Consider the following 23,732-nt stretch of genomic DNA (forward strand, 5'->3'; position numbering starts at 1 on the left):
TATTCTACATGCAAGTATCCACATAGGTTGGGAGGATACAAATAACACAACTTATAAAACAAAAAGTTTAGAACAATATTATTTATCGATAACGTTAAATTCCATAAAATTTGCCTTAAAATGTAGAGAAAATTACATCCTGAGAATGACTGACAAAGTCACAAACACTAATGTGAACATTGGTCTTGCATTTTCTTAGATAGTTTGAGTAAGTCAGGTTTGTATGTTGTTGTTTTTAATTTTAGGCAGAATTCCAGGTTCTCATTGATGAGACGATTTCTCAATTTACTCTTGATAAGATTCATGCTTGAAAATGATTGTTCGCATAAATATGTAGAACCGAACAAGGAAAGAACAGCAAACGCTAGCTCTTTTAGTTGATTATGAGTCAGGAATACTACTCCAGATGTTAAAAATCAACATATCTTCCTTCTCCAGATGTTTCAAAGCAGACCACTTGTGCTGTGAACTAAGTTCACATTTGTGTTTCTCCAATCTTTCTAAATTAGCACAAAGACGTTCAAATTTCGAGCTCCACAGTTCTTTGTTTTCTAAATCCAGAAATTGCATTTCAAAGTTACCAATGTCAATATTAAAGGGAGAAAAATTTAATTCTGTTAGTGGCATCCAGAGTTTTTTTTTTTTTTTTTTTTTAACAAAGGCCAACGTTGCTTTGCTGTTTCTGAAATTCTGAAACCTCTTGAGAAATGCTTCCCTCATATTTAAAAGTGCTTTTTTAAAATAGGTAATGTCAATATCAGAATTATTTTCTTGGTGATGTTTCACAGGCTTGGAAGGTGAATCAAAGTTTCTGTCAAAATCTTGAGCAAAAACAGATAATTTGTTTTCAAACAAAATAACGTCTTCTAACATAAAAAAAAAATTGTTTCCTTTCCCCTGTAGTTTATGATTAAGCTGATTTAGATGTGAAGTAACATCCACCATGAAATACAGTTTTTGAATTCACTGAACATTTGTTAATTCTGGATAGTGAACACCCTTCTCAAGGAAAATACTTTGATTTCTGATAATAAGGAAGCAAAAGGTTTCAAAACGTTTCCCTTGATAACCAAAATGTGCTGAAAATTTAAAACCCTACAATATGGAGATGAAACAGGTAAAAGAAAAAACCCTTTTAGCAATCTTTAAAAGCAAGGACAGTGTTCCAGAGAAAAGGAGTGATTTCACTGAAAGGAAAAAAATCTTTTGACACTTTAGTGTGTGCTGCAAGAAACCAAACTAAAATACACACGAAAACAAAAACAGCACTTTGTTAAATGCATTGGATATATCATAAAGGAATTATGATAGAGTGCCTGAACATTTTAAAAATAATTTTTATTTAAGCATATTTGTTACAAAATCATTCATACTTGAGTTTCAATCATAGAGAGTACACCACCCTTCACCAGTGCACTTTCCCCACCACCAATCTCCCTGTTTCCTTCCCCTTCACTCTCCTCTGCCTATGTCAGGGGCAGGCATTTTGCTTTTTTCTCTCTATCTCTCTTTTCCTTTATGACACTGAGGTTTGCAAAATTTCCTTTATGACACTGTGGTTTGCAATATTGCTAATTAAAGGGTACCATGCATGTCACTTATCCATTTTCAACATCCAGTTCTTGTCCAGAGTGATATGTTCCAATTATTAATGTCATAATGTACCTTTCTCTATTCTAACTGAACTCACCACTTTTTTATGACAAGCATCCATCATGGACTAGTCTTCCTGTTCCTCATCCCTATTTTGTCTAGATATTATTACCATATTGCCATTTATTATTCTTATTTGCCACAAATGATTATTCTGTGTCTACACCTCCCCTTCTGACTCATTTCACTCAGAATAATAATCTGATGTGTTGAAGTATGTACAGATGATGCACTGTGCATGGCTCAGTGGTTTTTTTGTAGTCACAAGAAACAGAAGTTTCACACTCGTACATTGTATCCACTCATTGTATGATAGACTGAATTCAAAAAAACCCCTGCTGAACTAAACTCTGTGACAGATGACACAGTAAAGCTAATTTGTGAAATTCACAATTGTGATCAAATCCAGGCTATTCACCACCCTGGGTGAAAGTATGAGTGTCCACTACTAGTATCTTCTCCATGAAGAAGTAAAGTGGCTGTTCAGGGGAAGGGTGCTCTCTCGCCTTGTTGGCAAGGGGGAAGAAGTAGTGCAGTTCCTGTGAGAGCAGAACTCTGACTTTGTACAGCCCCAGTTGGACAAGGAATGGGTAGCTAAGCTTGTGTATTTGGCAGACATTGCTCATTTTCTCTATGAATTTAATATTTCTCTGCAGGGGAGTTTCACAAGTAGTTTTTACAGTGAGACATAAGATGGATGTGTTCAAAAAAATCTGATTCTGGGATAGCTGTGTCTGAGGAGATATTGAAATGTTTCCACTCTTGCAAAAATTTTTGTTTAGCACTTATATTATGCATAAAGTCATAATCAATATGAAAAACAGCATTTAAGGTCATTTGCTCACAACTTTAATCATGAGTACTCTGAACATGAGAATCCATGGAAAAGAAAACTCTGGGCTGAGAATCCCTTCATGGAAGATGCCCACTCTTGTGCAAAATAAAATATGTGTTTTAAGATCACTCCAGGCACTGTTTTTCTAAACCCCACCCAACCTGGTCTGAAGAAGCAGGGTAGCAGGAAAGAAATAATGAACCAAGCTAGCCAGGAAAGGATGATCATGGAGTCCATGGCCTTTTACTTTGTACTCTCGCCTTGAGCCCAAAAATCTAGGACACCTCTTTCTTTATTATATCCAATTCCCAATACCAGAAAGCTTCAGGTCAAGAGAGAGAGAGCCAAAAGTACATATTCAGTGGACTTTTACATATCCAAGGAAGAGGTTTAAGAAAGGATGATGTTGGGGGAAAACCTTTGTTTAGGGTTGACACTGGGTATCATCTTACACTCTTGGAGCAGGCAGTAGGGGCTGCACACAGGGCGGGCGCGCACTGACAGAGGCTAGGAGCAGAGTCCTGACTCCTGGAGCGGCCACCTGGCACACAGAAGAGCCAAATTAAAAGTGTAAAGAGGCCCATGTGGCTCGCAAGCCGTAGGTTGCCGACCACTGGTCTAGACTATCAATTAATTAAATGAGAGACCAAGTTATGGCTAAACATCTCCAGTACGAGTAACTGCTATATCCCTTTCTTGAACCTAAAGTAAAAATACCCCAAATGCAATCTGGAGAGGAAAGGTCTCTCATACGTGGGCTTAACAACACAAACAAACAAAAACACAACAGAAATTAAGGGATTGACAAATTATTGAAGGCAGAAGACCTTGAGAACTTGTCTACAAAACTGAGCTCACAGGGAGAATGCAGGGGTCGGGGGACAGAGGATGGGGCCTGAGACATAGGGGAGGGAAGCGGCCGTCTGGTAGCAGGTGCAACGCTGGAATGTGGAATTCAGGATGAACAACCATGTGGACTGTAAATCACAGTGCTTCAAATAAAATGAAATAAAGTAAAATAAGTCAAAGCAAGTTTAAAGTACACAAATGTAGACTTACACTATTTCACTAGCTCCCTATTCTGAGGCCCTCCTCAGGAATCCACTTCAAAATTCTGTATTCAAGTTTTTTTTTTTTTTTTGGTTTTTGGTTTTTGGGTCACACCCGGCGGTGCTCAGGGGTCACTCCTGGCTGTCTGCTCAGAAACAGCTCCTGGCAGGCACGGGGGACCCTATGGGACACCGGGATTCGAACCAACCACCTTTGGTCCTGGATCGGCTGCTTGCAAGGCAAACGCCGCTGTGCTATCTCTCCGGGCCCTGTATTCAATTTTTTTTTAACTTTGTTTATTGATTGATTAGTTTTTGGGCCACACGCAGCTGCGCTCAGGGATTACTGCTGTGGAATTCAGACTCAGAAGAAAGCGAAGAAACTGGAGAAACTGATGTTCCTGCCATCTGGGACATTGATTAAAAATTAACTCGAGAAGAATGGGAACAACTGTTTAGTGTATCTGATGATGAATCTGACTTTGAAGCATTTTAAATAAATATTGATACTGGTAATTTTATTTCAGTATTGTGTTTATACCAGTTTACATTGTCAATAAATGATTTTTTATCATGGCCGCACGTGTTCAACGTTTTTTTTTGTCAATTACAATGCCTGGTGTGAAACAAAATTTTATACCGATGTTTAATCGAAAATTAGGGGTGCGTGTTATACATGGGTGCACGTTATACTTGAATAAATACGGTAGACAGATATAGATGATAGATGATAGGCAGGCAGGCAGGCAGACAGACAGACAGACAGACAGACAGACAGACAGACAGATAGATAGATAGATAGATAGATAGATAGATAGATAGATAGATAGATAGATAGATAGATAGATAGATAGTGTTGAGAGTCAAACTGTTGAGGAAGAGTTGTGGAAATTTCCAAGGACAACTTCTATCTAGCCAGTTCCCACTTTTTGCAAATTTTTTAAATTTCTATATTAAGAATTTTTAGTTGATTATTTTTTTCTTTTCTTCTATTTTTAATTTTAACTTTAGTTAAGATACTGTTATTATTATTATTATTATTTTTTTGCTTGCTTTTGTTTTGGGGTCACACGGCAGCGCTCAGGGGTTACTTGGTCTTGGCTCTACACTCAAAAATCGCTCCTGGAAAGTTCGAGGGACCATATGGGATGCTGGGGATCAAACCCAGATTGATCTGCCAAGTGCTAGGCAAACGCCCTACCGTGAAGGCAGTTATGTAAAATGTTACAGAATAATAGAATTGTTTCAGGCATACAATATTCAACATCAGTTCCACCAGGAATGTCCTCTTTCCCCAGCTAATGTACTCAAGTCCCTTTTCACCTCAGGGTCCCTCCCTGGCAGGCCTTTAACAAATTTACTCCATATTACTTGGTTCAATAAAACTTAAAAGAATGGCAAGTGGAATTATCAGAAAATAAATCTATGAGTCAATTTGTGATTGCTTGCTTGTAATGATTTTAACATGTATAATTAAAGATATACAATTCACTTACTATTCTGCCTATTATTTGCAAAACTAAGTTTTCAGCTTTAATATCTAAAAGATATTGCATTAAATTTTATTTTGTAATTGGATCTTACTGTAATAATCATCATTCCTGCCATAAAAGTAAAAAAAAAATCTGTCCCACTCTAGAGTTTCCATGAAAGTGGCATAATTTACAAATGTAATATTTAGTAGAGAGTAGAGAATTAAGAAAATTTAAATGGGGTACTGGAGTATCCACAGTGATAGGGAATTTGCCTTGCACACTGCTGACCCAGGATGAACTTGAGTTTGATCCCTGGAATCCCATATGGTCCCCTAAGCCTGCATGGGGCAACTTCTGAGCACAGAGCCAGGAGTAATCCAAGCACCGCTGCGTTTGCCTCCCCAAAAAAGAAAATTAAAATGGGAAAATATGAATAGGACTACAAATTAAAATTTCCTAAAGCCTTAGCCACCAGCATTAACTTTTTCCACTACCAGAAAAGGCCTCCCTTTTCTTGGAACTTACATCTCGGTGGACGGAGAAAATAAATCACTGAGTACTTAGGGGAAGGATAGGGTCCTTAGAAGCACGGAGTACCCACAATCCTTTGAACTAGTCCAGTGAGGGAATCCTTGAGAAAGTGGCAATGTTACTTTAATTCAACAAGGGCTAATGCAGGTTTATACTCCCCATGACCTATCAGAATCCGTCTTGAGATATATGCCTTATTTTTCTTTTAAAATTACTGGTTTGTATGAGCTGAAATGACAGTACAGCAGTGATAGGACAGTAGCGTGCTTGCCTTTATGTGGCTAACCTGGGTTCAATCTCCAGCATACCATATGGTCTCCGTAGCTCAGCCAGGAGTGATTCCTGAAGGCAAAGCAAGGAGTAAACCCCTGAGCATCCCCAAAAACCAAAACCAAAATTTTTTAATAGTTTTTAATATGGAAACTGTTGAAAATCAATTACCTTATAATAAATAATCATTAAAAAGTCTTGATTGTGGTATTTTGAAGAACCAGATTATGGATGAATCCAGCACTTCCATTTTTGCCCGGCTCTGATGTAAAGGGCTGTAGGGGTTTCTGATAAGCTCATCATGAGACTTGGACCCATCCCTCAGGTCATGTGTACTGCTGCTATGAGTCAGTCTCATTAACGTAACTTAACATGGCTGGGCCCCCAAACCTGGTGTTCACTATTGGTAAAATTTTAAATGTGGCAGTTTTAGAATCCTTCAGCCTGACTGGGTGAGTTTGCTAGTAGCAAATGTGCCTCTAGCCCGCTACCCAATTTAACAGGCCAAGAGGAGTGATTTACAGTTAAAACGACTTCGAATAATCTTTCACTTCAGCATATACTCTTTACCCAGACCTTTCTGCTCTGTCTTTGGGGACCATTTCTCCTGGATACCTTCCCAAAAGCCAGTTTGTAACCAAACTGAACCATAGCAAACACCTAATCCCAGAGCTCTTCTGTCTGGAATATGGAAAGCTCTACTTAGGGAGCAGTCAATGTTTTTCTACTCACATATTTGTTGCGGGCCAAACCTGTTCGCAAAACGCCAGCGCCTGCAAACAGATCCTTCGTGGAGTTTCGGGAAAAATCCGCGGGGAGAGAGTGGGTACAGGGACGGCGAACGACGGAAAATATATTGTAGAGATGAATGAAACCACGCAGATTGCATGGGGACTCTCGTTTACAGAAACGGAGACAAATTTATTTTTTAAGCTGGCAGCTTTTAAAGGTTAGAGACTTGGAAGGCAGATGCAGATTCTGGACATCAAAGAGGCTGGGAAAAGAATGAAGGACTCTAGCTTAAATTAGCATATAAAAGAGTTGAAACTGAAGGTGAAAAAAGCAGCTAGTTTTGGGTTCCCTTTGCTTTGGGTAAAACAGAAGAAAAACGTAATTACAGGGGAGTTGGAATGTGAGGAATGTTTCACAGTTTTGGGGAAAAAATGAAAATTACTTTATTATGAGCTAAGTTTATGGAAAGGCCTGAATTTAGGCGCCAAGGTAGCAAAAATTACAGGGAGCTATTAAATGGGAGACTTTTGGCTGTTTGATTGCTGTTCTAGTTAGAAAGAATTTAGTAAGGCCTGATTTCTAATAAAGGTTTAAAATAAAGAAATAGTTACAGCCCTTATGAAATTATGTCCAAATAATCCACGCAAAGGGTCAAGTGATTTTGACTACTCTAAGCGGGCCTTTTTGGCAGATAATTTCTTATTTGAGGAGAGCACTACACTTTCGTGTGTGCCTCTCCAGAGTGGGGTGTAGCACATATTTCTATAAATAAAGAGAAATTGAAAGGTGGTAACTGACTAGTTTGTCATTCATTGAGTCTTCTTTGGGGGTCTGTTGGGGAAGGACCTCCCAAAAGTGCTTAGGGAGGCTGGAAGCTACATGGTCCACTCAGCCACATGATCCAATGCTTGTCTGATGACAAGCAACACTAATGTGGTCAACATGGGATCCATTGCCACTAGAGTTCAGGTGCCGAGAACTGCCATCTGGCAAGTCCTGGGACCCTGACCCCTAAGATATGTCCCCAAATCCCTACTGAGTCTTTTTTATCTGAGTTTGTAATTTGGGATTGTATTATCTTGATAAATTCTTAGAAATATCAGGGGTCTGTGATTTTGTATTTTTACAACTGAAAAATGGTGCTTGTCCTTTGTAAGTTATTGGTGACATAAAATGGAAGTGATGCTCACAAATAAAAATTAAATATGAATGGGATTAGAAATTGAGGCTAGAGTAACAGTATAGCAGGTAGGATACTTGCCTTACACATAGTTGACCCCAATTCAACCTCTGACTTTCTGTATGGCTCCCCCCACAAGGAGTGATTCCTGAGTGCAAAGCAAAGCCCCTTAAGCAATTCTGGCCCCCAACTCCCCCACAAAAAAAAAAAAAAAAAGGAAAAGGAAAAGAAAAAAAAAACTAAAATGTGGGCAAGAGACCTCTGTCTTTCTATACATTTCATTGTTCTAAAGTAAGTGGTTATATTTTAGACCAAGCTAAAATTATTATCAGCTGGCATTTTCATGAAGAAAAAATGCTAAGTTCAGAAATTAATTTTCAGGGGCCAGAGAGATAGGGCAAATGGAAAAGCACAAGCCTGATATCTGTGAGGCCATGAGTTTGATTCAGACACTGCAAGTTCCCCAACAGTACCAGCAGGTATGACTCCTGAAGAAAAATTGAAAAATGTGGGACTGGAGTGACAGCACAATGGCCATGGCATTTGCCTTGCACATGACTATCCCAGGTTCACTCCTTGGCTTTCCTGAGTACCACCAGGAGTACCACTTGAGTGCAGAACCTGGGCACCGCCAAGTGTAACCCAAAAACAAAACAAAACAAAACAAAAAAAAATATATATATATACACACATAAATAATTATTCTCTTTTCTAAAAATACTTTCCACAGCCTTAATCAATTATTAGTATAATAAATGAGAATTTCAATTTTTATTATAATGAAGGTGTGAAAAAATACAGGGCAAATCAAATCATCACTATAGTCATAGAAGCAAATCAGAAGACAAAATTACTAAAGTGAAGAAACAATGAAAACAGGAAAAGTCAAGAAAAAAAAGAATAATTAAAGGTTGGGTGTTTGAAACTGTATTACCAAAACTCATCTATCAACAATTTGTTCACTCTGTATCCTATGGTGATTTAAAAAAGAAAAGGATATAATCTTCACTCTTGTCAAATACCGAAATCAAATGATGTAAGATAGATGACAGCTTCAAGAGGAAAACTTTTCACTGTCACATCAAGTTCAGATGAGCTTGGTATGCATTTTTTTAAAATTTTGGGGCCACACCCGGTGACGCTCAGGGGATTACTCCTAGCTATGTGCTCAGAAATCGCTCCTGGCTTGGGACCACATGGGATGACAGGGCATTGAACTAGGTCCGTCATGGGTCAGCCACATGCACTACTGATGCACCATCACTCCGGCCCCTAGTATACATTTTTAATACTCATTCCCTACCACTGGCAGCACTCTTCAAACCCCTCCCTTTTTTAAAATATTATTTATAGCTTCTAGGTAGCTATAGCTTCTAGATAGGGGATCCCATCTTTTTTACAGAACCATAGAACATGAATCATCTTGTTCTGCCTCCTATTTCTGTTTTCCTACAAATTCAGAAAAGGAAAAAAAAAAGTAGATGGGACCCAGGGGCCAAGAGGTCTCAGAAGCATGGAGTGGAAGTAAAAAAATGGTCAGACTTAAATACCCAAAGTCAACGACAACAGATTCAAGAGACCCAAACTACAAAAAGCTATACCCAAAAGGGAGCCGTTACACTTTGTCGTCCAAGGGGCTAAGGGTATGGCATAGGTATAGGAGACATGCTGGAAACTGGTGGGAAGTCAACACTGGTGGTGGGAATGGCCCTAATACACTGTCACTATGTACCTGAAATACAACTGTGAAGGACTTGTCATTTATATTGGTCTCAATAAAAAAATTAAAAAAAAAATAGAAACATCCAGAGAAGCTGTCCTACACTCCCTTTAGCAGTCAGCAGTTAGCAGTAACAGTGTAAATACTGTTACAATTGAAGAAGAAATTTCTACTACTGCTATTATTAAACATCCTAAATCTGTGTGGTCTCGAGAAGTAGGTATTTCTTTGGGGCCAAACCCTTTGCATTTCCAACACAGTTCTCTGATGGGGGCTATGTTCACTTCACAACCAATTCCAAGGATGCCTCCAGAAAACCATGAATTTCAACTATAGTCCCTGAGGAGATGTTTCTAGAGCTTCTGAAAAAATCACACTGTTTAGCCTGACTATGCCAAAGAAAGAGTCTGAAAATCTAAATGTAGAAAAGGGCTTCAGCATGGGATTCCCAATGAACTCAATGGAGAAGGCAGAGTAGATGAATCCTGTCAATATTAGGAGTGTGGTATGATTGAAACTGATCGAAGCCTAGCTTATTACTATTATGAGTTTGGTTTGGGGACCAAACTCAGGACCTGTATTTCACTGAGTAGTTATCTAAGATTTTGTCAAATTTTTTTTCTGCGGGCCCGGAGAGATAACACAGCGGCGTTTGCCTTGCAAGCAGCCGATCAAAATACAACTTTAACACCTAGGTACTTACAGCTTATATATGCATTGAGGACAAAGTTATAAGATCTACTAAAAGTGAGAATGAAAAGTTAGGAATGGATGAGACTTAAACTTGACATGCTATTCGAACAAAATGCAGGAATTCAGGGCTGAGAAAAATTCTTAATTATGTGCCTAAATGTGAAGACCTCGATTGACCCCCAGCACATGCTCCGTAAAGCTCCAGCAACTCAAGCCCACCTGACCCCTGAGCACCTGAGTCCTGGCAGCTTTGTCCTCATCACACACCATGAACTGAAATATCGGATCTGTGTCTTACAGAAGTGGCAGGAGCCTCAGGACCTCCAGGATGGCCGCTGTAACTAGTAGAATTTGAAAGTGTGGGAAAACTCTATGTTGAAAAGATCCTACAGAATTCCCAAATTGTAGTTAGTGACAGTGGTAGAGACTCTCACTAATGCCTAAGAAACAAAACCATTTTGCTGCTATACACAACCAAGGCATTTTATTTATTTATTTATTTATTTATTTATTTATTTATTTTGGTTTTTGGGCCACACCCGTTTGACGCTCAGGGGTTACTCCTGGCTATGTGCTCAGAAATCGCCCCTGGCTTCGGGGGACCATATGGGACGCCGGGGGATCGAACCGAGGTCCGTTCCTTGGTAGCGCTTACAAGGCAGACACCTTATCTCCAGCGCCACCTTCCCGGCCCAACCAAGGCATTTTATTAACTGACCTTACATCTTAAAGAATATCCCGGTGATCAAAAAAGTTTCCACTAATTTCAACTGTCAAAAGTTTACTCGTTTAAGAAATAAACATTCTTATGCTCAACATAAAATATCTTTATTCAGCAAATATTAGAGTTAATTAAAAATAAAATATTGTTTAAATATTAGCTACCTCAACAAACCAATTTACTTTTCCTTAAAATGTATGCTCTATTTTGAAAATCAAAACTGTCAATATTTTGTGATTTGGCTTGAAACAGAGTTCACTTCATGATGATTCTTGACTTCTGGTACACAAATCAGAGTAAATCCCTTTACCTATATTTCAAAAAGAAAGTTGAGTTTTAAAATCAAAGTGCAGCCATAGCTTTTCTCTGTCAGTGGCAACTTGAAATTTTTTGCAGGAGTCATTATTAATACTTCTGTGATACTGTTGACAGCGACAGTCTTCTGTATCATTTTATAAAAAAACAAACCCAATTCCACATTGTTCCTTTTACTAAATAACTGGATTCTTTAAAAACAGAGGTTAGCAATTTCACTGACTTTGGAAAGAGCAGAAATTCTGACCCATCATTCTTTTATCTGAAAAGAAACAAACAAACAAAAAAAAACACAAAAAAATTGCTTTTTTAATAAGTAATGTTACAGTGTTCTTTTATAAAGAATGTTTTGACATATTAAATGCATGCTGCCAATGCTAATAGCAGACAACAAATATCACAGGCTTTGTCCAGACTGTGTGTTATTTGCATGGATAAGTTTAGAAAACTCAACGAGACAGATTATCTCACCCTATTTTTATACAGTAAACTGGAGAAATGTACTTGTGTTGCGAGGAATAAGAGGGTCCCAAAATAAACATGGGCAGTTTAATTCCAAATTGAGTATGATACTAACGTATGATTACTTTAATATCAATGCAAATCAAAGCCTATTGATGGTCCAAGTTTATATTTAATTAAATTAACTGAATAGACTATGCAGAAAACAATCATTACACGAAGTAATGAAATCTAAGGAGGCCAGAGTGCTTGAACTGCCTGCAGCAAACCAGGTTCAATCACTGGCGTCAAGATGATTCCTCAAGCCCCGCCGGGGAGGGATTTTTAGTGCAGAGCCAGGAGTAAATACTGAGCACTGCTGGGTGTAGCCCAAATTACCTCCAAGCCCCAAAGAAAAACATAATGAAATGAAAGTTGAATGTGAATACTTTCACTGAATGCACCCGTAATCAAAGAATGGAAGAAAATGTAACTGAAATTTCTGGGTTTTTTTCTACAATTTTCTTCAAAACTAACTACTAACTATAATTTGATTTAATATTTAATAGGAAGGTTTCAGAAATATTTCTAGTACAGTTATTTAAAGAAAACATATGTAACGAGGGCTCATTTGTCAAATGAAATCAGTCCCTCTGGTTAATTGAGTTGCTGCTTCAATCTATGGAGAGCATATTTATATGTTTCTCAAAGGATTTCTTTGAGGTTTGAGCAACAGTATTGGTGGAAAGAGTCTGGAAGTCTCATTCGAGAAACTCTAAAACCGAACACTTTCTTCCCATGATTCTTTTACTTTCTTCATATAGACTTTGAAATTGCATTCTACTATCACAGTTGAGTTCTCCTCTAGCCAGGAAGATCTCTGTGATCATTCCAACAAAGTAGAAAGCGAAAAAGACATGCTAACTAAGAGACATCATCAGTCACTGTAAAGTACCTCTGTGACAACACCAGCAGCTATCGTGGAACCACCGTAACGCAGCATAAACCTTCCCAGCTCTTTAAAATCTTTGTAGAGCTCAAGGGCAACTGGCCTTTGTGTCTGTAGCTCTATGATTGCGTTCTGGCCTTTAGTCAGTAATCTATGGCGGCAAAAATAAGAAACATATGGTCAATAAATGTGAATGACTGGAACAACCTGAAAAAAAAATCTTACAGTCGACTGACAACACAACTTAGTTTTTCAAAAACCTGAAGAAAATAATTTTAAGAAAATAGACGCTTTTGGGGCCGGAGAGATAGCATGGAGGTAAGGCATTTGCCTTGCATGCAGGTAGGTGGTTTGCATCCCGGCATCCCATATGGTCCCCTGTGCCTGCCAGGAGCGATTTCTGAGCATAGAGCCAGGAGTAACCCCTGAGCGCTGCCGGGTGTGACCCAGAAACAAAAAAAAAAAAAAAAGAAAGAAAAGAAAAAGAAAGAAAGAAAGAAAGAAAGAAAGAAAGAAGAAGAAAAGAAAGAAAAAGAAAGAAAAAAAGAAAGGAAAGAAAGAAAGAAGAGAAGAAAGAAAGAAAGAAAGAAAGAAAAAGAAGAAAGAAAGAAAGAAAGAAGAAGAAAGAAAGAAAGAAAGAAAAAAGAAAGAAGAAGAAAGAAAGAAAGAAAGAAAGAAAGAAAGAAAGAAAGAAAGAAAGAAAGAAAGAAAGAAAGAAAGAAAGAAAGAAAGAAAGAAAGAAAGAAAATAGGCACTTTTGTTTTTGAATTAGCTGAAAGAAATGAGAGGATTATAGATTTAAAAAATGAGAGAGAGAAAGAGAGAGAGAGAGAGAGAGAGAGAGACAGAGACAGAGAGAGAGACAGAGACAGAGACAGAGACTGAGAACTCAGCAGGCTGATGTACATGGTTTGCTTGAGGGAGGCCCAGCTTCAAAGGTTTGATCCCTGGCAGCTCAAAGTCCCCTAAGCATGTACCAGGAGCAATTCCCCCAGCATTGAGACAGAAATTGTCCCTGAAAACCCAAAAGCAGTGGCCCTAAGTCAGAATGAAAGAAGGAGGGTAGGAAGGTAAAAAGGAAATAGGGGACAGGAGGGAGAAAAGGATATGGTATACATAGACATTAGACATATTTCTTTTGTTTTGTTTTGTTTTGTTTTTTGTTTGGGGGGCCACCCAGTGGTGCTCAGGGGTTACTCCTGGCTATACACTCAGGAATTGCTCCTGGCTTGGGGGACCATGTGGGACACCAAGGGATCAAGCCGTAATCCATCCTAGGCTAACGCGTGCAAGACAGGTGCCTTACCGCTTACGCCACCGCTCTGGCCCCATACATTTTACTAAATTTGCAAATAAAAAATTATGAAAAATCCTGGATTTTAAAATATACGAGATCCACCACCAAAACATTTCCTTTGATTTTCTCATGAGAATGAGAAGCTCAATGATCTATTACTGCTAGCGAGGCAAGTGCATTCTAAAAGAGGTGCCAAGTTCTGTACCTTCCCCTGTACATTTCAAACTGATCTAGTGTGTGCTAGGAAGTATCCTCACAGAGGTTAGTCACTTACTGTCAATACAGTACTCTGATACTTTTGTTGTTGCTTGCTTGGGGATCATATTATGTGGTGTTCATGGGCTACTACAGGCTCAGTATTTGGGAGTTTGAGGGGCTCAATCCTTGGGTGAAGCTCCAGGATCAAATCCAAGCTCTCCCTTCTGTCTGTCTCATTTCTATTCACTTATTTATATGTAACATTTCATATAAATAAGCAAACAAAAATTCTTACCTATGGATCCCACCAAGATTTATTACTAAAAATGGCAGAACCCAAAAGAAGGAACTTTAAAAATACTGATGAGCCTTAGAAGGGGACTAGAAGACCAACTGTCAACTCTACTAAAGTCGGAATCCAGAACAGATAGACTACACCAGTCAAGTTTCTATAAAAACTGCCTCAAAGGCTAGAGAAAGAGTCCAGGTTGGCTCCCTGGAATCCCATACAGTACTCCAAGTATCATCAGGAGTGATCTCTGAGTGTAGTCAGGAGTAAGCTCTAAACCCCACTGCTATGACCCTCACTCCTCCAAAAAAGTACTTCACAATTTCCAAATACTTATTTTCAACAATGTCCATGTGAAACTCCATTCCTCAGGAAGGAAAAAAGAAAGTTTCTAAGAATGATATCTTCCCATGTCCACTCCAACTTGCTCCTCATTTGGTTTCTAGAAAATCTGTTCCACTCTACATAAAACAATCTACTTGATAAAATGTTCAAGAAGAAATGATGGTGAAAATAAGAAATAAGAAAAATAAGAAAAAGGGTCTGAAGAGATGGTACAGTGGGTAAGGAGCTTGCCTTGCATGAAGCTGACCCTAGTTAAATCCCCAGCACCATATAATATCCTCTGAGCACTGCCAGAAGTGATGCTTAAAAGGGCCAGTTGTAAGCCCTGAGCATGGTGCAGTTATGGTCCCTAACACTCCAGAACAAAATCAACCCTCCTCCACCCGAAAAAAAAAAAAAAACATAAAATCCCTTCAGGCTGGAAAGATAATGCAGTGGGTAGTTTGCCTTGCACACAATTGACTCAGGTTTGAACCAGGTATTCATTATGGTCCAGAGTCCCAACAGGAGTCTAGAGCAGAGCTAGGAGTAGTGTAAGTCCAAAGCATAGATGTGTGTTGGTCAAAAAACAAAAGACGATGAAGAAGAGGGAGATGGTCAGAGTAACTAGGTGTATAACTGAAAAGCTAACATGTAAATTAAGACCCAACATCACTACAGCAGGAGAAAAAAACCTGAAGGTTACGAACAATAAACCAATATCAACTGATAATTTTCCATATCAGTTCTCTGTATCAAACTTAGCCCTTGCTAATAGGATATAATTGATGTGCACTAATGGGGCAAATTTTGTGACCTGACATGATTGAAAACCCTTCCTTATTCAGTTTTCTCATCTAAAAAATATAAGCACCTATTATAGAGGGTGCCCAAGAATATAAGCCACATGAAACCATTCATGACTGTCTAGAACCTCGATGGCGAACCTAGGGCATGCATGCCAGCTGTGGCACGCGGGAAGGTCCGCAATTAAGATCTGCGGAGGGTGCGGCGGGAGGCGAGTGTGCCGATGTCTGCTTTGCAGCTCACCTGGCAACAGGGCCGGGCTGGCCATTGGGAGGACTGGGCATTGTGCAGTAGTTTGGGCACTCGGGCTCAAAAGGTTAGCCATCACTGGTCTAGAATATAGTCATCTTCAAGAAATGTGAGCCATTAGTTATATTGCATTTCTCAGAACATCATAGCAATACCTCATGCTAGAAGTTAAAGACTCATGTCAAAATAGAGAAAGAGGCAAATGTTTGAAATAGGCACAAGTTCATAGCAGTGTGAAGGTCTTTTCTTCCACTTCAGCTGCCACCAACCCCCTAACCACCTCTGGCCTCTAACACAGGTGCAAAGACTCTCCTCACTCGAGCATTGATAAAGGGGATTTTGGGTGGGGTTCCCCATGGGGTTGAAGAAAACCCCCAAAATATAAGCAACCAAGCCAAACTTGTACATAGCCTTTAATTGAATTAGGGTATAAAACTTAAATATCTCCTGAAGCTTCCTTTGAAAATACCCAACCTTGTTCTTGGCCTATTATAATTGACAGGACAACCAAAATGGTGTCAGGACTTTGATCAGAAAGAAAAATACCTTCTGAATAAAAAAAAGCTAGGAGTTAGATAGTGGTTAGATCTGTTTCTTCCTGGAATCTTCTTGACAAACAAAAGATTCTCATTAAGGAGGTGCCAAGAATACTAAGAAATATAATCCACTGAAATTCTGATCCACTGACTAGGCATAATTCAATTAACCTTTTAAATTATAGGATGAATTCTGTGATCACATAACATTCTAGGTGGGGCTTGGGGGACCATAGGTGGTGCTGGAGATTAAACCCAAATAAGTCATGTTAAGGCAACCACCACCTGACCTAGCCCCTTGAAATGTCAATTCTAGTATATTTATTCTTATAATTCACACCCACCTCATCGTAATAGAAACTGCATATTCAATCAAACCTAAGCATAAATGCAAATAAACATGAGCTCATTTTAATTCAGGCCTTGAAAAATCTACTTCTGGATCAAATGAAACCACTTCTCTTAGCACAAAGAGAAATGTAAAACAAATTTATCCACCTGGAATTTGCTTAAAATACTTGTGTTTATATTTTATGCACTGAAACACTCACTTGGGCTTTTTCTTTGTAACTTCACCTGTGCTTTTACTTAAGACACTAATCAATCGTTTAATAACAGCAGGTTCACTGACAGTCTGGTAGTGTAACAGGACCTAAAACAAAAAATTGCAACAGTGATAAATTGTTAATGAGCATCTCCAGCAATGGTTAACATGTGGGTTATAATATGGCTAACAAAATAAATCTGGTTAAACTGGTGCTCAACTTTAATCACAGTCAACTCAGCACTACTGGTTGGAATTCTGCAGTATCTCCAGTTCCCTAGTCTAAGTTCTGCCATTCTGATCAACTTGTTTCTTAATTTACTAGGTAAAAAGGTGGTAAGAAGCAAAGACATATCATTAATTTTGTGTTTTAAAAAATCAGTGGCAGGCATGTGAGGAATTGGTTTTAGAGGGACCAAAGTGGGGCTGAGAGGCTAGGCTGGAATGTATATTTTAGTTTAATTGTGAGATGATCATCCTGGACTACACTGACAGAAACAGGAGTAATAAAAATATCAGTAAAATGACTAAATAGATGTGTACATCAACAGTCATCCTTGAGGTTCGTGTTTCATAAACTGAATATGTTTTGTAATAACATAAAGGAAATTGTTATTTTCTTTATATCTCTAGATAATTTAAAAATGATCAGTTCATACATAGTTGTCAATAGGGTGCTAAGACTACACACTAGGAAAAAAATCACAGTCTTCAAAAAATGCTGCTGGAAAATTGCATATCCACATTCAAAAGAATGAAGCTGTTTTAAGTTTTACACAAAAATTAGTTACCGACCCTATTAACAAGATCTATCTTGAATTAACTTGAAAATTAACTCAGGATAGATCAAAGATCTAAGTGAAATTAAACTAAAAAATATAAGAGGAAAATTTTCAAATAGAAACTGACAATGGTTTATTGGATATGAGAACAAAGCACCTACAAAAATAGGAGTGACAGAAGAAAATATAGGTAGACTGGATCTCATCAAAATGTAAAAAGTTCACACATCAAAGGAATCAACAAAAGAGTGAAAAGAAAACCTGCAGAATGGAAAAAGACATTTGAAAATCATATAGGGAAATGCAAATCAAACCCACATATTCTGCTTTGTGTGGATAAACAAAATGTATATAAAAATGCAATGGGGTCTTGTAGTGAAACTTAAAAAAAAATAAATGTAATTTTAATAGATGCCTTAACATAAACCTTACTACAATTCTGATGGTAAATAAAGTGGATACAAAATGACTTACTTACTATATTGTGATTCCACTTATTCAAATTCATAAAGTACAATAATGCTTACCAGAAGACAGATAGAAATTGAAGATAATGGAACATTATTCTTTTGTTTTCTTTTGGAATCGGGAACACGTGGTACTGCACAGAACTTACTCCTGACTATCTATTGGGAATCAAAATGGGAGCAGCTAGATGCAAAATAAGTGCCTTAACTCCTATACTATTTCTTTGGCCAGAAATGTTATTCTTTAATGGGCATAGAAAGTTTTATTTTGGGCAAAAAAAAGTTTGAGATGGTATTAATGACTGTAGAGTAATGTACTTAATGCCACTGAACAATGCACTTAAAAACTGAGTAAGATAAAATCTTTATTTTACATTTTACCATTAAAAAATCAAACAGAATTTAATTGAAATCTATTTCTTTTAGTTAAATAAAGGATTTGCCATTTAAACCAAGAAAAATTTTAACATATTTATGTAGCACTAAGGAAGTAGTACTGAACAGTAACTTTTTATTTTCCATTTTAAAATTGGGGTGGGTAGGTTCTAAACCACACCCAGGGTTACTCCTGGCTCTGCACACAGGAATCACTCCTGGCAGGCACAGGGGACCATATGGGATGCCAGGGATCAAACCTGGGTTGGCCACATTCAAGGCATATGCCCCACCCGCTGTGCTATTGGACTAAACAGTGGCTTTTTAATTACTTTTAAAGACTTTTATTGATTTAAAATAAAAGCCTGGGCTGGGTTGTTAGTACAGTGGTTAGGGCACTTGCTTTGCAGGCAGCCCACCTGGGTTCAATCTCTAACATTCCATATGGTCCAGCCAGGAGTGATTCCTGATCGCAGAGCCAACGGCAACTCCCTGAGCACTGCCAAGACTGGCCCAAAAACCATAAAAATAAAATTTTAATTAAAATAATGTTAAAATAATTAAGAAAAAAAAACAAAATCCCTAGGAAAATGGACTGAATGATGAAAATAGGATCACATTTTACTGAAACAAAATTCATCCTGGTTTTCACGAATCACTATTTAACAATGGGAATCTAATAGAAGAGCACTGAAAAACTTTCAATCTTCTACTTAATTTTTTAGAAACTACAGACAGGAAGGTAGCAAGTATTACTATTCTAAGTAACTACTGACTTCTTGACCTTTCACAGCTCCAATGGCAAAAGTATTACTGTGTGAGTGAAAACACCCAGTAATCAAGTTCTCCAGACTCTCCCTCAAAAGGAAATATTGCTTTCTAAGAACAAATGTCAGCCACTCATAGGTTCTTGCTTACTAATACAGGAATTCTGACAACTTAAAAATTAAATCTTTCAAATGTAAAGATATTTTGAGGAACCCTTATACTTATTTTATCATATGAGAGAAATGCTGCATCATTTTAACATATATATAAACAGTATTTCACAAGACAATTTTATATAATTATAGAAATAGCATGAAAAATTAAGATCAAAGTTACATAAGCATGGTTATCTCAAATGGAGGAATAAAAATGTAAAATTTATTTTAATGAACTAAACGAATTGATTCCCAATTTCTAAACATCATCACTAATAATAATGCTTAGTTTTATTTCACAGATGCATCAAATGTAAAAAATAAAATATATATTTAAAGACAATTCATTTAATTCCACTGATTTTTATTGCTATTATAGAATGATTACTATATAAACACATCGAGAAAAAAATAAAGAAATGCCTGACTGTAGTGGCACAAGCAAAATTTTAATTACAAAATACAGTCCCTCAAATACTTTTTATGTATAAGAAGAATACATGATACTCTTAGGGAATACCCTTCAAAAGTTAAATAACTACAGAACAAATCTCTTTATTCGATAAAACTTTTCATGTTCAAATAATGCTGGTTATTACTGACCTTCAAATCAACATCACTGTATACAATAATTAAACTTTATGGTCAATCAAAGATACCTAACATGTACCATTAGTTTATATCAGGGGTCCTCAAACTTTTTAAACAGGGGGCCAGTTCACTGTTCCTCAGGCCATTGGAGAGTCTGACTATAGTAAAAACAAAACTTATGAAAGAATTCTTATGCACACTGCATATATCTTATTTTGCAATGAAGAAACAAAACAGATACAATACAATATGTGGCCCACGGGCCATAGTTTGAGGACTACTGGTTTATATGAATAACAAACACACATAAAATACACTGAAATATGGGGCTGGAGTTATAGTACAGCATGTAGGGTTTTTGCCTTGCAAGTGGCTGACCAGGGCTTGAAATTTCAGCATCCCATAGTCCCCTGCTCTTTCCAGGATTTTCCTAAATTCAGAGCCAGGAGTAATCCTAATCATAACTGGTGTGGCCAACAAAACAAAATGTAGTTGCTCTAGGAAACTATAAGACATTCTTATTTTCCTTATATATACCTCCTATTTACCATGTTTTCTATAATAATATATTGCTTTTATAATCATAAAACAATAAATATACATATTAAACAAAATAAAAGTAAAATTTAAAACTAGTTAGGTAACGTTCAGAACACGAAAGTATCATTTGCCCTCCATGAATTTTACTATTGACATCATTTTGTGTCCTACTGATTACGAAATTTATTATCACTGTTTCTTTGAAAAGTTTATATGCTCAAGAATCAAAATAAAAGAGAAAAGTCAAGATTTTCAAATTGTAATTTGGGGGGGGGTTAGAGTAATAAAATGTTAGTTGGAAACTACAGTATCAACATTACAAAGAAAGCTATTACATTTTTAAGATAATATTATTTTAATTTTTAAAAGAAATAAGATATCTAGAAACTTACAGGAAATCCTTTAGTGACAGGAATTTCAATATTAAAGATGAGAATACGGGCTCGGAAACGTGTGCAAGCTTTAATGGGTTCTTTGGGGCCACAAAATATGCAGCCAACACTGTAACAAATTTTGAAAAAAAAAAAGGAGAAAGGTAGTTGAGGGACAAATAAATTTATATCCAAACTCTTCTAAAATCAATTACAAAGTAAACAGGTAAATCTAGGGATTTTTCTAAATATTTCCTTCTGGTTACAGCATAACATTTAATCATTATCAACAACATACTATCTGTATATATTACAGCTTTCACTCATGTCAACTACATCTACTGAATGCATTAATTTAATTTTAAAAATTTTACTTACATTTCTGCAAAATGAGAGTCAAATTAAATTCTTTTCTTTCGCTTAAACTGGTAAATTGTTCAATTATAGTATTTGAAAATCCTGCACTGATTACTCTATTACTATAGTTTTTTTTCACTCACTTGATTTTGATGATATCCATTCCAACTAATGTAAGATTAACATGATCCCCTGCTGCCGCCCAATCAACAGGTTCGTCGTGCAGAGTAATTCCTGGAAACCATGAGTAAGAACCAAAGCATACCATGAAACAACTCAATACCAAACCATAACAGCCAAGCATGTTGGCTAATCTGTACTTCATCAGTCACTGTTCATCATTTTCAATATGAATGGAGAGTGAGAAGTGTAACTGAGCGTTGAGGAAAACACACTTCCTCAAGGCTAAACCCTTTTGGAACACCGCCCTACACATAAAGTGACTTTTATTCAGCCTAAATGACTAACTTCTGCTTATTTGATCAAGATTTTTTAATTGATTTATACAACTGGTATATTCTTGAACCAGATCCCACTTAACTATTTCTCATATTAATGAAGGAAGCACAAATTACATTTCCAATTATTTTCAATTACATAATAGTTGGGACTGAATAAGGAATCAAGTAGCATTTAGTTTTGGGCTTTGTTGTTTATTTGGAAAAGTACCTAAAATCACCTGTGTTCTTGAGGACCCCAAAGGGCATCAGGGCTCAGTCAGATCATTCTTTCATGGGTCCCCTCACTAGCTTAAGGGAATGCTTCCCAGACAGCTAATAAGCACTTTGAGGATTGGTGACAAGAAAAAGGCGGCAGGAATAGAGTGAGAAATTTAATTTCAGTATGAACCTAAATGCTGCTTATACCTTCCTAACCCAGGTTTGTTAAGGATGTGTTTCAAAGGAAAATAATCAGCTACTTTATTCAAATGTAAATCATTTAATGAAGACAGGATTTAGGTCAACCATTGTGGAACTGTTTCTAATTGGCCTTTTTTTAGTAAATGAAATCACAGCTTTCTGAAAATATTTATCTTACCCATAAAACATACTCTTAAGCAAGATACTTTTCAAATTGTAGGGAAATCAAGAACTGACCTGATACAACCTATAATTTTATTTAAAATTTCAATACATCTTTATTAATCTGAAAAGAGAAGCCAAAACATTCAAGGTATCAAAGCAGTTTCGATATTAAAATGTTAATTATGATATTAAGAGATGTTTATTATTCAACAAATTTAAATTTTTTGTTTGTTTTTGGGCCACACTCAGTGACACTCAGGGGATTATTCCTGGCTATGTGCTCAGAAATCGCGCCTGGCTTGGGGACCATATGGAATGCCAGGGAATCGAACCTCGGTCCATCCTTGTTCAGCGCGTGCGAGGCAAATGCCCTATCGTTTGTGCTACTGTTCTGGCCCCTAAATTGTTTTATTAATAATCAAAAAATACGGGGACAGCGAGGTGGCGCTAGAGGTAAGGTGTCTGCCTTGCAAGCGCTAGCCAAGGAAGGACCGCGTTTAGATCCCCTGGCGTCCCATATGGTCCCCCCAAGCCAGGGGCAATTTCTGAGCGCTTAGCCAGGAGTAACTCCTGAGCATCAAATGGGTGTGGCCCAAAAAACCCCCCCAAAAAAAATACAAAAATACTTGATTTTTATTATGAAACATAATATATAATATGGAACCATGACAGAAGCTAATTAAATATATAAAGATTGCCTTTAGCTTTAAATTTTTAAGTAGACTGCAATTAATAATACAGAAAATTTGAAAGGTAGCATATAACCTGATTTCCCTCCACATACAATGTTATAGTTTCATATAAAACTTATTTTCTTAAGACCTTCTGTAATAAATGGACATTATACCAAAAGTTCTTTAAGAAAAAATTTAATTCGGGCCCGGAGAGATAGCACAGTGGTGTTTGCCTTGCAAGCAGCCAATCCAGGACCAAAGGTGGTTGGTTCGAATCCTGGTGTCCCATAGGGTCCCCCGTGCCTGCCAGGAGCTACTTCTGAGCAGACAGCCAGGAGTAACCGTTGAGCACCGCCGGGTGTGGCCCAAAAACCAAAAAAAAAAAAAAAAAGAAAAAATTTAATTCTCCATAAATTTGATATGTAAAAATTTAATTTATAATTTCTCCCCTTTTGCTGGCAGATTTAGTCTGACTTTTTCATTTAGCAATGAATAGTGAGCTACAAAGCACCTAAAGTGTTTAGAGAGAGGGGTGTATATATGTACGGGACCCCAAATGGCATATTTCCACCCAGAGAAAGAGGATCTGGAGCAAGTGTCACTGCATAAAATAATCCAAACGAAGTTGAGTGTGAAATGTACATGGCCTAGCAGCAATCTGTCTCATCAAGCCAAGAAAGTGGGAGCTGCCAGCCAGAACTGCAGTTTTAACTGAGTACAGAGACTACCTTTGGGCAGGGGTGGAAGGACAGAAGGACTATTCTGAGCCAGTCCCCCCAGGTTTTCTTGAGACATGTAAATATGATAAGTAGAAAAATC

At 37.4% G+C, this 23,732-nt stretch overlaps 1 protein-coding gene across 3 annotated transcripts in view; it reads right to left on the minus strand.

Annotated features, from left to right (window-relative positions):
- Positions 1 to 10,941: 10,941 nt before the first annotated feature.
- HBS1L (HBS1 like translational GTPase) overlaps positions 10,942 to 23,732 on the minus strand; it is a 97,050-nt gene continuing 84,259 nt past the window's right edge. For 2 of the 3 annotated variants that reach the window (XM_049788016.1, XM_049788018.1), the window contains 5 exons: positions 21,358 to 21,448; positions 20,879 to 20,987; positions 16,816 to 16,916; positions 12,571 to 12,715; positions 10,942 to 11,436 (listed from right to left, as the gene is read on the minus strand). In XM_049788016.1, coding sequence (XP_049643973.1) covers positions 11,425 to 11,436; positions 12,571 to 12,715; positions 16,816 to 16,916; positions 20,879 to 20,987; positions 21,358 to 21,448 — 458 coding nt within the window. In that variant the 3' untranslated portion in view covers positions 10,942 to 11,424. Of the gene's footprint in view, positions 11,437 to 12,567; positions 12,716 to 16,815; positions 16,917 to 20,878; positions 20,988 to 21,357; positions 21,449 to 23,732 lie in introns of those variants that run through there. The other variant, XM_049788017.1, reaches the window with a different exon arrangement.

The sequence above is a fragment of the Suncus etruscus genome, chromosome 15, assembly GCF_024139225.1.
Source record: "Suncus etruscus isolate mSunEtr1 chromosome 15, mSunEtr1.pri.cur, whole genome shotgun sequence".
NCBI classification, from domain to species: Eukaryota; Metazoa; Chordata; class Mammalia; order Eulipotyphla; family Soricidae; genus Suncus; species Suncus etruscus.